The 14477-nt window shown below is 41.7% G+C and overlaps 2 protein-coding genes across 3 annotated transcripts in view; one reads left to right on the top strand and one right to left on the bottom strand.

Annotated features, from left to right (window-relative positions):
* rasa1a (RAS p21 protein activator (GTPase activating protein) 1a) overlaps nucleotides 1-6199 on the top strand; it is a 30988-nt gene extending 24789 nt beyond the window's left edge. The window contains exons 15-26 of the mRNA XM_085425300.1: nucleotides 598-674; nucleotides 787-959; nucleotides 1052-1211; nucleotides 1398-1540; nucleotides 1678-1793; nucleotides 1888-1974; nucleotides 2073-2140; nucleotides 2234-2322; nucleotides 2407-2484; nucleotides 2778-2912; nucleotides 3006-3085; nucleotides 4815-6199. Coding sequence (XP_085281426.1) covers nucleotides 598-674; nucleotides 787-959; nucleotides 1052-1211; nucleotides 1398-1540; nucleotides 1678-1793; nucleotides 1888-1974; nucleotides 2073-2140; nucleotides 2234-2322; nucleotides 2407-2484; nucleotides 2778-2912; nucleotides 3006-3085; nucleotides 4815-4863 — 1255 coding nt within the window. The 3' untranslated portion in view covers nucleotides 4864-6199. The remainder of the gene's footprint in view (nucleotides 1-597; nucleotides 675-786; nucleotides 960-1051; nucleotides 1212-1397; nucleotides 1541-1677; nucleotides 1794-1887; nucleotides 1975-2072; nucleotides 2141-2233; nucleotides 2323-2406; nucleotides 2485-2777; nucleotides 2913-3005; nucleotides 3086-4814) is intronic.
* On the bottom strand, nucleotides 4092-9692 carry ccnh (cyclin H). 2 transcript variants are annotated; one of them, XM_085425304.1, is made up of 10 exons: nucleotides 9515-9692; nucleotides 9292-9443; nucleotides 9068-9190; nucleotides 8902-8975; nucleotides 7611-7824; nucleotides 7339-7502; nucleotides 6930-7000; nucleotides 6576-6681; nucleotides 4381-4444; nucleotides 4092-4280 (listed from the first exon to the last, which is right to left on the bottom strand). In XM_085425304.1, the coding sequence occupies exons 2-10, from the start codon at nucleotides 9406-9408 to the stop codon at nucleotides 4254-4256; spliced, it is 960 nt and encodes a 319-aa protein (XP_085281430.1). In that variant the 5' UTR covers nucleotides 9409-9443; nucleotides 9515-9692; the 3' UTR covers nucleotides 4092-4253. The 2 variants fall into 2 exon arrangements, with proteins under 2 accessions (XP_085281430.1, XP_085281429.1); XM_085425303.1 differs by having other exon boundaries at nucleotides 9068-9193; nucleotides 9515-9688.
* Nucleotides 9693-14477: the final 4785 nt, after the last annotated feature.

The raw sequence follows: 14477 nt of genomic DNA, 5'->3' as shown, positions 1-14477 counted from the left end.
CCCTTTAATAAAATGCTTTTTCTTGTTTCTCACTGGCTGCACATGCAATGAACTAGAAAAGTGTAACATGCAAAAAATACACATCTAACATCTGTGATGTTTATCTGAATAGATACTTGAAGACATATATCTCTCATCTGTATGGCACTGTAGCTGCTATTATTGCTCTTTTGATTCTTCTGAGCTCTCAGTCTGCAGTAATATAAATGACCTGGCATTTATATAAATACAAGAGCACGCAAAGGAGGAACACAGCCTGAAACCAAGTGAACGATTTGTTTACAGACTACAATTTCTTTCTCATTTTTTTAGTATTATATTCCATGTAAATGTAGTCATTGTTTTACAATTGGATCTGAAATGCTGTGCATGTGATGCTAGTGAAGTTGAAGTGTTTGCTACATAGCAATCCAAAACATTAATGTGGCAACATAACAAGATACACAAACAGATTAAAGCATATTCCCATTTATATGTACATATGTTAACCGATGACTTTGAAAACAATGCACTTGAATACCGGTACTGTACATTTGAAATGAGCAGTGTGTGTGGTTCCTGGTTTAGAGAATGATGTGTTTATCTCTGTTGTTTCAGTGACTTGTCCAGTGAAATTAACAGATTTGAAATCAGCTTGAGCAACAAAACGAAAAAGAGTAAAGAAAATGACATCTGTAAGTAACAGATTCAAGTTTTAAAACAGATTCAAATCTGCATTTACTTTATTTCCGTTATCTACCCTTTTCTCTCAGTGTTCATCGATGCCTCAATGTCTTCCCTTCTCAGTGTTCATGCGCTGCCAGCTAAACCGGCTGCAAAAAGGCCAGATGATTGACGAGTGGTTCCCTCTCAGCTCCTACGTTCCTCTGAAGGGCATTGAGCCGGGCTCCTTACGTGTACGTGCCCGCTACTCCGTGGAGAAGATCATGCCCGAAGAGGAGTACAACGAATTCAAGGAGGTCTGAACCACTGAAAAGTGGCTTTGATTGCAACGTCTATTAACGGTCTACTCGGTTGTTGACTTTATGTCCTTGTTGTGCATCCTTTGCAGATAATCTTGCAGAAGGAGTTTTATGTCGTCTATGCTTTGGCACATGTGTGTGGTCAGGACCGCTCCTTACTGGCAAGTCTCCTCCTGCGGATCTTCAGGCACGAGAAGACTGAAGCCCCGCTACTCAGGACACTCAATGACAGAGAGATTAGCATGGAGGGTAGGAGTCACTGCTATTGTAATCCAAAGATAGGAAGGCTTAGGCATCTAAATAGATTGGTTTTAAAGAATTATGAAAGAATCATTTCATTGAAAGCTATAAGTGACAATCATGTTGCTTAGTAACCGGGAAGTTGTCGTGTCCACGCATTTTAAAAACCCTTCTCTGCTTATGCATTGCTACCAGATGAGGCCACAACATTGTTCAGAGCGACTACACTGGCCAGCACACTGATGGAGCAGTACATGAAGGCCACAGCAACACCCTTCGTCCACCACGCGCTCAAAGACACAATCCTCAAAATCATGGAGAGCAAACAGTCCTGCGAGGTAAACGCCTGCTAAAAATGTTGCATTAAGTGTTGATACCGTACAATAAGGTGAAATATTTATCTTGTTGAATTTATTTGTCTATTTCCCCGCCAAATCTCGGCCTAAATCTACCTTTTTTAAAAATTGTTTTTAAGTTGAACCCTTCAAAACTGGAAAAGAATGAAGATGTGAATATGAATCTGGGGCATCTCCTCAACATACTGTCTGAGCTGGTGGAGAAGATCTTCATGGCTGCTGAGATCCTTCCACCGTAAGCTCATTTACCCTCACACAGCAGAAAATCAAACCACAAGTCCAAGGAACCCAAAAAATCAATTCAGGTGTCTCTATAATTACTTTTTCAGTACTTTGAGGTACATCTACGGCTGTCTGCAGAAGTCTGTGCAACAGAAGTGGCCCACCAACACCACCATGCGAACGAGAGTTGTAAGGTAGACAAACTGCCAAAAAACACCGATTTTCTTTGAGAGTATGAATGTTTGTTTATTATGTTTCAATATCTTATTATGCTTATCGATTCCTTTTCTAGTGGCTTTGTCTTTCTAAGACTGATCTGCCCCGCCATCCTCAATCCCAGAATGTTCAACATCATTTCTGGTGAGCATCTGCTGAAAAGCGCACACGCCATATCATCTTTGCTCACTCTGTGACTTGCCACTGTGCATTTGACACTACTGTTCCCTTTTGCAGATCCTCCATCTTCAACAGCAGGCAGGACCCTCACACTGGTGGCGAAGTCTGTCCAGAATCTGGCTAACCTGGTTGAATTTGGTGCTAAGGTATGAATTCTTTCATTCAGCTTTTATAGGAAGGCACGTGTCGAGATTTGTCTGGATTTGACAGTTGTCTCTGCTCACGAACAGGAACCCTACATGGAGGGTGTAAACCCTTTCATCAAAAACAACAAACACAGGATGATCATGTTTCTGGACGAGTTGGGGGTGAGTCACATTTGTTGCCGAAAGCTCAAAAGATTAGTGCATTTAAATGCTTTGTAGTTTTATAAAGTAAAAGTAAAGTACTATTAAGATATCTTAGCAATTCAGTGTGTAGTTACATCTCTTTACATTGACAAAAGCGCTAAATTGAGTGGGCGGTATGTCATCGCTGCTTTTTTACTATTGGTCAAATTAAGAAAGTAGCTTAAATACTACATTGACCTTAGGGAAATTATAAAAGGATACCTTTTCATAAGCTTTGAAAAACTTTAAGAAACTCTTAACTGTGTTTCTAGAATGTGCCTGACCTCCCTGAAGCCACGGAGCACTTTAGGACGGACCTGTCCCGGGACCTGGCCGCGCTGCACGAGATCTGTGCCACACACTCAGACGAGCTCCGGACGCTGAGCAACGAGAGGGGCTCAGGACAGGTTAGAGACCGCTGCCACATTCTCGCACAGAGACATCAATTAATGTCGTCGCATTTCACGAGGCTCATTTATCTCCCCGTTTGATCTCCGCAGCATGTATTGAAAAAGATGCTGGCCATCACAGAGCTCCTCCAGCAGAAGCAGGCTCAGTATGCCATGTCCAACAGCAACAGGTAGTACTGCACTCTTCCTCTCCTCCCATCCTCCCCATCCTTGCGTCAAGTCTCCGAGTGCAGCCCGGTGGAGACATGGCATGCTCTACCCTCATCACCATGGCAACCCATCCACCATTCTCCATCATATCTTCCTCTGATAGTCCCGCCCATCCCACCCACCTGCCATCTTGTCTCGTTCACCACAAGAGAGCTATGCAACAACAGCAGCTGAGTACAACAGGCGACGGCGTACTTTAAAAAATAAATAAAAAAACAAACAAAGAACTTGCACCAGTAACTGACAGCTGTATGCACAATGCAAATATTTGTTCACCTCCTCCATTAACTGTGATTTGGGTACATTTATTCCTTTCATCACTGAGGCCAAATGCTGAGAGGGGCTTTTTGTACCCAGTATGTGTTTTCAATAGCACAGGTTGCCAAAGTGCCCCCCCCCCACCCCTCCTACTCAATATGAGGAAACTGACAAGGAGATGCTAGTTTTCCTCAGACCCCTTTACTGGAAACTGGATTACAAGAGATGATGCTTTTTTGTAATTAGTGACTTATTTGAAGGTGGTGACAATATCTGCAAAGTACTGAAACAAGCATCTCTGTATGTCTGTGGTTTGTTTTTGTTTTTCTTTTCTAGATTGGAACAAAGTCTTTCGAAAAAAGAAAAGTATGGTTATTTTATATTAATAAATTCTCTTGCTGGAATCATGAGTATATACATGAGAAGAGCTGCATTTTTCCCAATAATTGTATCAGCTATTTTTTTGATTATCTGGTTGAGGCTTTTTTTCTTTTTTTTGAAACTTCAAGACACATAATCAGAGAAACCAAGTAAAACAAAAGTGTTTACAGCAGTAAAAAGAAAAAAAATTGGGATAGTACAGACTGTATCAGACATGCATGCACTCATTAAACTGTTTTTGTAAAGTAGATTACGGAGTGGGTTTTTCTTTTGGTCTCCTGATTTGAAGGAGGAGAAATGTGTGCACATGGTGTCATGTGACAGAAATATGTAGAAAACTCTTTATTAAAAAAGCAGAAGAGAGAGCAAACAAACAGCTGACTGCAATTATGACACGAACACCTGCATTTATGTCACATCCCTTTACAGTAAAACACTGGAATTAATGTGTATATATAATAACTTTAAACTCTGCTCAGTTGCACAAGTCTAGATGAGGTCTTCATCAGTCCATTCCTGAAATAAAACAAAAGTCTAGATTTAGAAAGAATTGTTTAAAAAACAAACAGCAGCAACAAACAAACGTTAAACTGAGAATAATGTTGGCCTGCCTCACCTCTTCTACCAACCGTGGTTCTTTTGCTACATGGCCATCTTCTTCATATCCTCTCTTTCGTTTGCTGCGATGGGGGGAAAAAAAAAAGAATTTAGCATGTAGGTGTAAAACTAGTTTTGCAAACACTTCTGCAAATCGCAAGTGTTGTTTTGCGAGAAATAACCGTCCCACATCTTTGCTGTTAACTGTAACTTGTCAACTCTGTCGTCAACTCATTTCGGTAGTGTGAGACCTCTAGTGTGTAGTGCCCCTCCATAATCACTCTTAGTTGCATTTTGTGTTTCTCTTCATTATTTTAGTTTCTATGACTTCATTTAGACTCTCTTCACGCCATGTTTGCAAGCCACACACGACTGGCGAGGCCATCTGTCTGGAACATTTTGATGCACAGCAAACAAAGTCCCTTTCACAAACGTGTTCGCTTTATCTTACAGGACAGAGTGCACCATCATGTCACTCGCTGCTGCCATCCAGGTAATGTGAGTTTTCATACGATTTTTCACCTGAGAATCAAAAGTGTGGCGGTCGGGCCGCACAGCCAGCCAAAGCGAGGCCTCATCATCCCGTGAGGTGTAGAACCGAAGACTGGAGCAAGTTTGTACTTTCCAAGCATGTGGCCTAGATTCCTGGCGGTATAAATGCAATACGGCTGTTCTCCATGGGAAACCCACTTGCTGCGTTTCTGAATGCTGTCCTTCCAAAGCCCTTCTCGAAATGCTTCAAACGATGACGCCGTGTTTAAAGATGGGCAAAAAGCCTCAAAGATTTCTGTGAAGATCTGAGAGACTTTACTGCAGACTTTTTTTTTTTTTTTTTTTTTTTAAATCCTTGCTATTCCTGCCACTCCCTAAATATAAAATAAAAAAAAATAAAAAACCTGAGCAGTTACAGTTGGTAACTGACATAGAACCAGACAAATAGGGGGTTTGGTAGGGAGGCTACCTGATGGGCCAACTTCTGTCTCGTGATGACACAGGAGAAAGGAAATCCAAAGCATTGAAGTAGCGTTTTTTTTCTGCCATCATCAGGGAATTCAAACATAGCACCTCTTGCCAAGACAACACGAGCCTTAACGCCCTTTCTACTCACTGTCCTCTCACCCACGTCGCCTGATTTTTACAATAAGCTCTTCCTTTAAACCATTGACGACTTCCAGTCTGTGTGTGAACTTTGACGCAGCAACGGGAGTCGCTTGTTACTTCTTTTTTTGGCTGTTTTTTTAAAATATGCTGCTTTGTTTATTGATGTTATATACTTAGGCTTGTATAGAGAAACTGTGTTTGTGTACGATTACAGCTGAAAGGTAGTCATAGGAGTTTGTAGGAGATACCTGTAACCCATTCTGTGCATGTGTAATCCTGACGGATCCTGTTATTGTGTGTGGGCCTACATATATGCTGCTCTAACGACTTTCACCGGAACTCCCCTTTATGCCTTTTTGGACGTTTTAAAAAAAAAAAAAGAAAGAAAAAAAAAAAGAATCTTTCACACGTTGCAGTCTCTCTCTCTCTCTCTCGCTTTTCCCTCCACCAACAGGTGGCGTTTCAGTACATAGATCCACCCGGAGAAGTCATGCCACGCACAGATTTACCAACTTCAACGTCATAACGGTTGGCCCCGTGTGCCTCGTCGTGATTCGAGCAGCTGCAAAAGTCTGAATCTGTGCCTGTCATAGCGCAAAAGTTTACCACAGTTTACTGTAGTTGCACTTAAGATACCACGGACCTCACCGAGTGTTAGCAGACATCTGGCGACAGATAAGTGACATAATGTCTCCTAACATCGCCCAGAACAACAAAAAAAACAAAAAAAAACAAAACTCCTCATCAGCTATACCAATATCAGCTGTGCTACATGGTATAGATGATGTACTTTCTGTATTTCATACAGCTGATGATAATGATGTGTAATCCTTTTTATTTTTCTACCTGATTACTGAACCTTGAACCTTTTGCATCTTAGATACGACAACCTGGCTAAAATAAAACAATATATACCTGGACTTAGTCGCTTGTTTGTGTGTGCCAGAGTACTACGTGACAGTTTTACAGTGACATTAAGTGTTATTTTTCTTTCTACATACATATGTACACACTGATCAGCTTTATATATTCTGATTTTAATATCACAATGTTTAACTGTCGGAAAGTATCACAAAACAAAAACAACCAAGGGAGTTAATGTCGTCTCCTTACTTGCTTGAACTGGCAAATTCGGCATGAATCCTCTCCAGCCTCTGTTTGGAAATATTCACCTCCTCTAGTTTAGGAGGCTCATATTTCTTCAGGAGGGTTTTCATTCCTGAAAAAACAAAGCAGCAAGTTTGAAAGCGCATTCTTTGCCAAGGCCCTGTTTTGTAGCTCTAAGGCACATGAGTTGGATTGGCATTTAAAATGTATTCAGTTCTTCCTTTACTTGTGCAATTCAGCATAATAGTTTCTGTATCGTGCAGTCAATCGGACAGAACCGCAAGAAAAAGCCTCTGGAGAAGCTAAAACAGCTCAATATCACCATCTTGTGGTGTCAACTTGAAGGTGCGGTTTACTCACGTCTCATGGAGTCGTACATCTTTGAGAGCGTCTCCTTCTCCTCTTTCAGTCCTAAGCACTGGGTCAGGTAACTGGGCATGAGAAATAATACATAGAAGGGATCGGTCTTGATTAACATACGACGGACAAACTTCTTCAGAGAAATTACATTTTACGGTTTTTTTTGTTCCTGATTCAAATTTTGCTTTTGTAATGTATTTGCTGTACATATAAATTAACTAAGCCAGCCAATAATCACTCTGGACTTTATGATGAAATCTTAAATTCTAAACATTATCTAACATTTAAATTTTTTTTTCAACCATGAGGAAGATTCGATTCATAATTAGACATAATATTTTAAATCCGTGTTTGAAATTCAAACTGACCACTGTCACCTGGTTACTGATTTAAGAACTTTGTGTACTACCTCTCCATGTTAAGACCGGCTCTCGAGGCGCTGTTCAGAATAGCTGTCAGAGCGATCTGGGAGGGAGAAAAAAGTAGTCCTGCATCTGTCATAGCTGCCTGTGTCAGAAAGTCATCGGCAGTCTTCCTCAGTGACTCTGGGCTTTCCAGTGTAGGGTACCGGGTCTGGAAAAAGCGATATTTTCAAATGAAAACTTAAGTAAGCGAGATTAGGGCAGTAGTAGTTTCCGTCTTCGTGTTTATAGTGTGAAGCAGTCATAAGAGCACACCCACCTTGAGGTCGATGAGCAGACCTTCCATGGGTCTGTAGGGGTTGTGGACCACCAAATGAAAGTTGAGCTGCTGGATTAGCAGTAGCTCATACTCCAGGATCTGCTCCAGAACCCTTTCTTGTCCTGCTGGGGTCTCCTGTACAAGATTGCCCACAAACTGGGTGCAGGACACATTGAATTCATCTACTTTGCAGGCCAGGTATGTACACGTCAGCCTAAAACAAGTAACAGGTTGCTTAGAACAAGGCTGAAAAAACATTCTATAATTAACTCATTATTCAACACGACATGAAGGTTAAGTGGTTTAAGTGTTAGTTAAATAAATCATTTTTATACACAGCAAATCATTCAGTGACCCTCCCCCTATGCCCTATGGATGCTGCACTTTTATCTTGGAAGGAAACATTCCCATTAGGAGGAAAGTGTATAGCAGGAAGTAGGAGATCACTGAGAACAACTTTGGTTAAGATCGAAGAGAAAACCCCCCCCCACAAAAAAACAAAAACAATTTATTATGAGGTCAGGTAAAATTATGATGTCAAAGAAAAAGAAACGCTGTGTTTAGAGAATCTGTCTGCACTTAGTCTAGACGACTTGATAATGTGACTGTGGGTGACGATCACATGGGTCACCCCTGTTAACACTGAGCACAGATTACGAAACACCTGAGATGCTTTGCTGCCACATACTCTTACGCGTTTCTCATCCTGACATCTGCCCACATCATCTCTCTCCACTGAAGATCAACTTTGACTCTTGAATTGAGGCTTTCAACACACCTGACATCACATTAATTTACGATAAGAGACCACCAAACTGAGTTACACTACAACCGTCGCATCGCTTTGATCGTTTTAATAAAACAGTTCAAAGTTTGCCTGCGAGTTTAACAAACTGGGAATTTCTGAAACACACCAAGAGATGTATGCTTCTGTGTACAATCTACACTGTAAGGATGTCACCTCGTAGCCACAAACCCCTCTGAAACCCTACAGCATAACCTATGCAGTAACCTGATGTCCACCTCTCTGCAAAGCTACGCATCGTATTGAGTCAGCATGCAACTTTTGTAATTGGCCTGCTCAGCACCGTCGAGTCTTTTTTACTACTGTCGACTACTTTTTTTCACCTCAGTGTTTGAATTTATTAAAGTCAATATAAGGACTCACATATGTCAACAAATTCTTAGAGGGAAACTGCCAAACCTATCAGAAACTTTCCTCAACAGACACTTCCTTTAATGTGTCACCTCAGTGCTGTTCGTTTTCCTTTCACCGACCAGCAGTACTTACATGATAATCCTGGGGTGGTACTCCATGACGGAGTTGCTCAGGTAGAATCTCCTGAAGTACATGAGGGCTGTACCCTGCAAAACGAGAGAAAGGCACGTGGTTCACAGATGTCCTCGAGGTCACATGGCTCTGTTCAAAGAAACCGCATACATACATACATACATACCACCACAGACTTTGGCATTGTGGGCTTAAAAGCATTGCAGAATTCCAGCAGCCTCCTCTCATAGTGCCGAAATAGGACGTCTTCCTCATGACGCTGCAAGAACATGGACTCACTCACCCCGGGCTTCTTCAAAGAGGAGGGAGTGAAGGTAACTGTCAAACAGACGTTCATGGACTACATCTTTGGTTCAAATATGCCTAATGACATTTTTAATCGCAGCTTACCTTCCCACTTTCTAGGGCCTTGTTGCGGAATTTCTGATTAGCCTTGCACCTCATATGCTCGAGTTCATCTTCACTTTTAAAAATCCAGTATTTCTTCTGGGAGCTGTTGTGAAACATGTCGCCTGTTGTGGAGAACACCGCAGCAAAACTGCCTGATAAAAAAAAAAGAGTCAACGTTAGCCTGCCGTCCAAACTTTGATAAATCTGAAATAAAATAACTTACAGTTGTTGAGCGTATTTGAAGGTCAGTCCATCCACGACACCGATGCTGCGTGAAAATAATTTTCTACAAATGAGCGCGTTTAATGCCTCAAGACAGTTCAAAACTAACGTCTTAACAAGCGGACTGCGGCAATAACAAATCCCACGCGCGTCGCCATTGGATTACGTCGACCTCGTCGGTTATTGATGACGCACACATACACATATACGCACACAATCTAAGTCATATTTAGGGTAGTTTTTGGCAGTTTTAGACGGGAATGCCACTTGAAACGCGCCGAATGGCTTCAATTTATGTCTAATTGGGGTAGTTTCGGTCCCCAGAGGCAACAGCGTCCCCAATGAACGGGTGTGTCAGCTGATATAGGTCCCCAATTTTGACAGAAGTAAACACACACACGAACTCACACACACACAAGCAAACATACTCCAGAAAAAAAAGAAAAAACAGGAGGTTGGAAAGAAAACGAATGAAGCGCCATGAAGACGTTTCACCTCCCACCCAAGAGATTTCTTCAGATGATATCCCACCTTTGCAGGGTCACGTGTGCTAGGCCGGTTAGAAATAGCTGCCACTTTTGACAGTCTGTAGCGTTGAAAGAGGTGTCTGACCTTATGTGTCCTCTTCACTTGGGTTAGCACACGCTAAATAACCCAGAATAAATAAGCATGTAAACCTTGAATAAAGGCCCGCATTAACAGCAGCTCCCTCCTCCTTCTTCTTTAAATGAGCCAGGACAACATAAAGTTCACACTGCTAAAGCTGGTTTGTGACTATATGTTAGTTAAAATCAAGGATTTTGATTATTTGTTAGTGGGGGGTGGGGAAAAAATGCGCAACAGAAACGAAATCACACGGTATGTTTAGACAGAGCCACTCAACCCCCCACCCGTGTTTCCGCACGCCCTCATTTGCATAAACATGAGTAATTTATGAATAATAAATGCCCTTGCATTCAGCGGGAGCCGTTAATTTGCATATCACCACAGCTACAGTTTTATTTCCTTAGTGCGGCGTTATCATGAAGCCCTTCGAGCCTGCATAAAACCAGGCTCAAAGAAATGACGCTTTAACAGGTATGTGCGCACTTGGGACTATTTTATATAATCTTAACCTTTTTCTCTACAGGCGCTTTCCGTGTGAACGCTCGCGTCTGAGCTCTGTCTGTGATAGGCTTGTGCACAAGGCTACGGCGGGCTTCTACACTAGCCATCGCTCGGTCTTGCCCTGTAAATTGCATAAACATGAAGTGCCGATGCATTATTGATGAGACCATTGCAACGTTTACTGTATGTGCGCATATGTGTGCGTGCGCGGGACTGACTGTGCATGCACGCTTGTGTTGTCAGCCTAACACCTCTCCCTCTGCTATTTCGCATAATTCTGCAGTGTGATGACTTATTTTTGTCTTTCTGTGTTGTGTTGGACTATCTTGAAGGTTTTTGTTTGTTTGTTGTTGTTTTGTTTTGTTTTGTTTTTACATTTCTGCTGTTTAATTTGTCATTTATATATGTATGTGTAGGGTTTTTTTTTTCTGTTTTGAGACTTCATCACTTCATCCTGTGCCTTCACTATTTACAAAAGAAATGCTGGCTTGATGGTGAGGCAGCAAGTGAAATATGCCTCCCCGTGAGTGTGTATGTTCATGTGATGGGTGATTTGAAGGGAGACACACCACAGTTTTAGGTCAGGTGTGTGTGTGTGTGTGTGTGTGTGTGTGTGTGTGTGTCCCTGTGAGTAACGGTTGCTCCTATGCAATCTGACAGGCAGTGTTTTATGGGAAATCAAACTTGGGTGATTTTGTTGCATTGCCAGATCAACTGAATGATCTTTGAGCCTCCCTGATCGAGTTAGACTCATCCTCCCAGAGTCGAGCCCACACTCCTGCCTGTTATATTTCAGCCGCATATGAAAACCTTTTCAGGCGTGCTGAAATGATTGCTATTCACGGACACAAAGTCAGCTAAAATTCAGCCGCCGATGCCATGTGAACCATCACCTCGCCTGTACGCAGCTTTGTAAACTATTCATGGCGGTGATAATGCTGAGGAGGGAGGCGAGGAGAAGCTGGAGGAAGATAATCCCCACCCCGTGGCCCACCTTCCTCATCTCATCTATGAAGTTACTTTCTAGCATGAGAGGAAATAATCTGGATATAACCTTGACAATGATGCAGATGATTTACCAGAATGAGCCTGCCTAATCCATTTTTTTGCCCGCCCTTGCCCTGATATTCCTCGTGTTTGCTGCAGCTTTCATTCCATTTCAGCTTCACACGCCAACAATTAAATCCCGATTCTGACTCGTCGCATGTGCATATTAATTTTCTACTCTCCATCCTGCAGCATCCAACGACACCCCCACCCCACCCCATCCAAATTGGTACCCAGGTTGCTATGGCAACCATAAGTGGCAGTGCTGATGTCAGAAACTCCTCCAAGGACAGTCATGCAGGCATTGGGTCAGGTGATATGCAACGCTGCTGGGCATCCAGGAACAAAATGGCGGCCACTCCCCCCCCAACCTCAGTTTTCTTTTCTTTTTCTTCTTTTTTTATTAACCACATGTGAGACTCTCTCTTTGAGCTTAAATAAAAGCGTGGAGTGCACCTGTGCTCCTCCCCCCCCCACCTCTCTTTTTTTGTTTTGAAATGTGTGATATGGATGATGTGGGATATTCTCTGTGTGATTGGTGTGAGGGAAAGGCATCACAGAGCTGAGCTGTCTGAGCCCCTCAGAGATCGGCTGCCTGTCTGAAGAATTTAGAAATCTGTCTGGCTATTTAAGCGCATTCACATCTGTGTGTCCCTTTGTGTTTGAATGTGTCCGTACACTGGTTTTCTCAGGTTGGCATTAAGCAGTCAAAGGTTCCCCCCCCCCCCCCCTCCCCTTCAGACACTCAGCGCTCCCCCACTGCCTCTTTCTCTTCTCTGTCTCTAATTGAGCTTTGTGTCTACCTCCATCTCCATTCAAATCCAGCCTCATTTGCATACTGCCGCTGCGTGCTGGACAGCTCCCCAGCTGTACTGTACAGAACTAAATGAGGAACACAGACCCACTTTGCGTGACGTGAATACTAAGCAGGCGCGATAGTCATTTTCCTGTTTCCTGAAAATACAGCTACCTGAGAGATCAGGGGTAAATAGGAAGGAGTGCGGTCGTATCAAATCAGTTGCATTCACAGTCAGACGGGCATTACCAGACTGGGAAGGGGATGCTGATATAAAGGCAGAATTAATTTTTTTTTCTTAAACGAAACAAGGCAAAACATCATATACTCTAATTTGACTTAAAAGTTGCCAGAGGTGTTGTGATGTAGGCTACGAAGGTTTCAAGCTGACATCATTTATATTTGTATTTAAATTTAAATCCTGGAAATTCTGCAGGAAAACAGGATTCACCCACTTTCTTTTCCTTTTTTTTTTTCCTTTTGCCAGTTACGTGACAATTTTGCCCCATTTTGGCAGGTTTAATTTGAACCCTACTGCCCTTTAGCTTTACTCTCACATCATTCCCTTTGAGGCCCGATTTTAAGGTCCCTTGCATTTTAGCAGAGGAAGTTGCTCAGCATTGAGGAATTTTTAGGGACGTTTTGCTTGAGTGCACAGAGACACGTAATTATGCTGTATTTTTGATGCACTCCAGTCACATTTAACAGAATGTTAAGCACGCTCTTAATGGGAAGCTTAAAACCCCCCAAGGCCAATTTTCATTTTGAGCATACTGGTAGAGATTTGTGACATTTCAACTCATTTCAGTATTCAATCAAAGACATAGCTCTAGGGAGAGCACAACTAGCATGCTCTTTACGGTAAATCCAACTGTCCTTGGCTTTCCTATGCAGCCGCTTCCTCCATAGTCACACCTTTGAGAATTGGAGCAAATTAAATGACCCATTTTAGCTTTACCTTGAAGACAAATGCAAACAGTGTGAAAATGTTTCAGTTTTTTCTTTTCTTTGTTTCTTCAGTGAGTTTGAATATAAGGGCTTTATTTAGAAAACAAAATCACGTGTGCTCATTTTTAAGTGTCTGGCAGTGTTTAAATCAGCAGGGAATGAAAAACACATTGTGCTCCATCATTCTGAGCACCTTAGGCATTGAGGGGAATGTAGAGGAGGACAGACAGAGTGATGTTAAGGTACAGTCATTCTGGTGAAAATCCAATCCATACTGTACAATGCTCCAACAAGTCCACCAAATGACCCTTTATATCAATGTACAATGTCCTCACCTCTCCAAATAGCCGGGCTATTCGAGTGAAATGCTGTACAGGTAGAATGTTGTGTGACCAATCTCTGGGCACTGTTGCTGCTCTATTTGAACATAAAATAAAACAAATATCATATATATATATATATATATATATATATATATATATATATATAATATTAGGGTATAGTTTGGATTGTTATTATTACTTAATGTTTGTTTGTTTTCTTTTATTTTAAAAAAATATCTATTATCTCTCTTCCATAACTTCTTCAGTTTTTAGGGTAAAATAATTGCAAAGAAACTAAATGAATCCCCAGTGTCTCAAGTAATAGATCAGTATGTTTTGGTTATTACTTGTTGTTAAATTTAAGAAAAAAAAAGTATTTTTCGTTCATTCTAAATTTTCAACTTTAAAAAAATCAACACTTTTCCTCGATAGCCACATTTTTAATGGGTTTGTACCATCACAAAAGCGTTGTGCCCGTGTGTGTGTGCGCGCGTACATGAGGGCTGTACATCAGTGTGAATTAGCTTTCAGAGGGGGGTTATGCATCTTAATCTAATTAAGAACGAAGTGCCTGAATATAGATGAAGAATTATGAGCTTCAAATTGGGGGAGGGGGAGCTGCGTTTGATCAAGTCAAGTTGCCCAGCAACCAAAACCATTTATTTCAGACAAAAAAAAAGAAAGAAGAAGAAGCCCTCTAAGCTTTTATAATCGGGTTGTCTGCATTAAAATGCAAAGGACGT

Source organism: Rhamphochromis longiceps, linkage group LG12 (genome assembly GCF_057381845.1).
Source record: "Rhamphochromis longiceps isolate RC_006_pf linkage group LG12, R_longiceps_female_GT1.1, whole genome shotgun sequence".
Classification (NCBI taxonomy): Eukaryota; Metazoa; Chordata; class Actinopteri; order Cichliformes; family Cichlidae; genus Rhamphochromis; species Rhamphochromis longiceps.
Note: the sequence above shows the minus strand (reverse complement) of the source record. Positions and strands in the feature narration are given on the sequence as shown.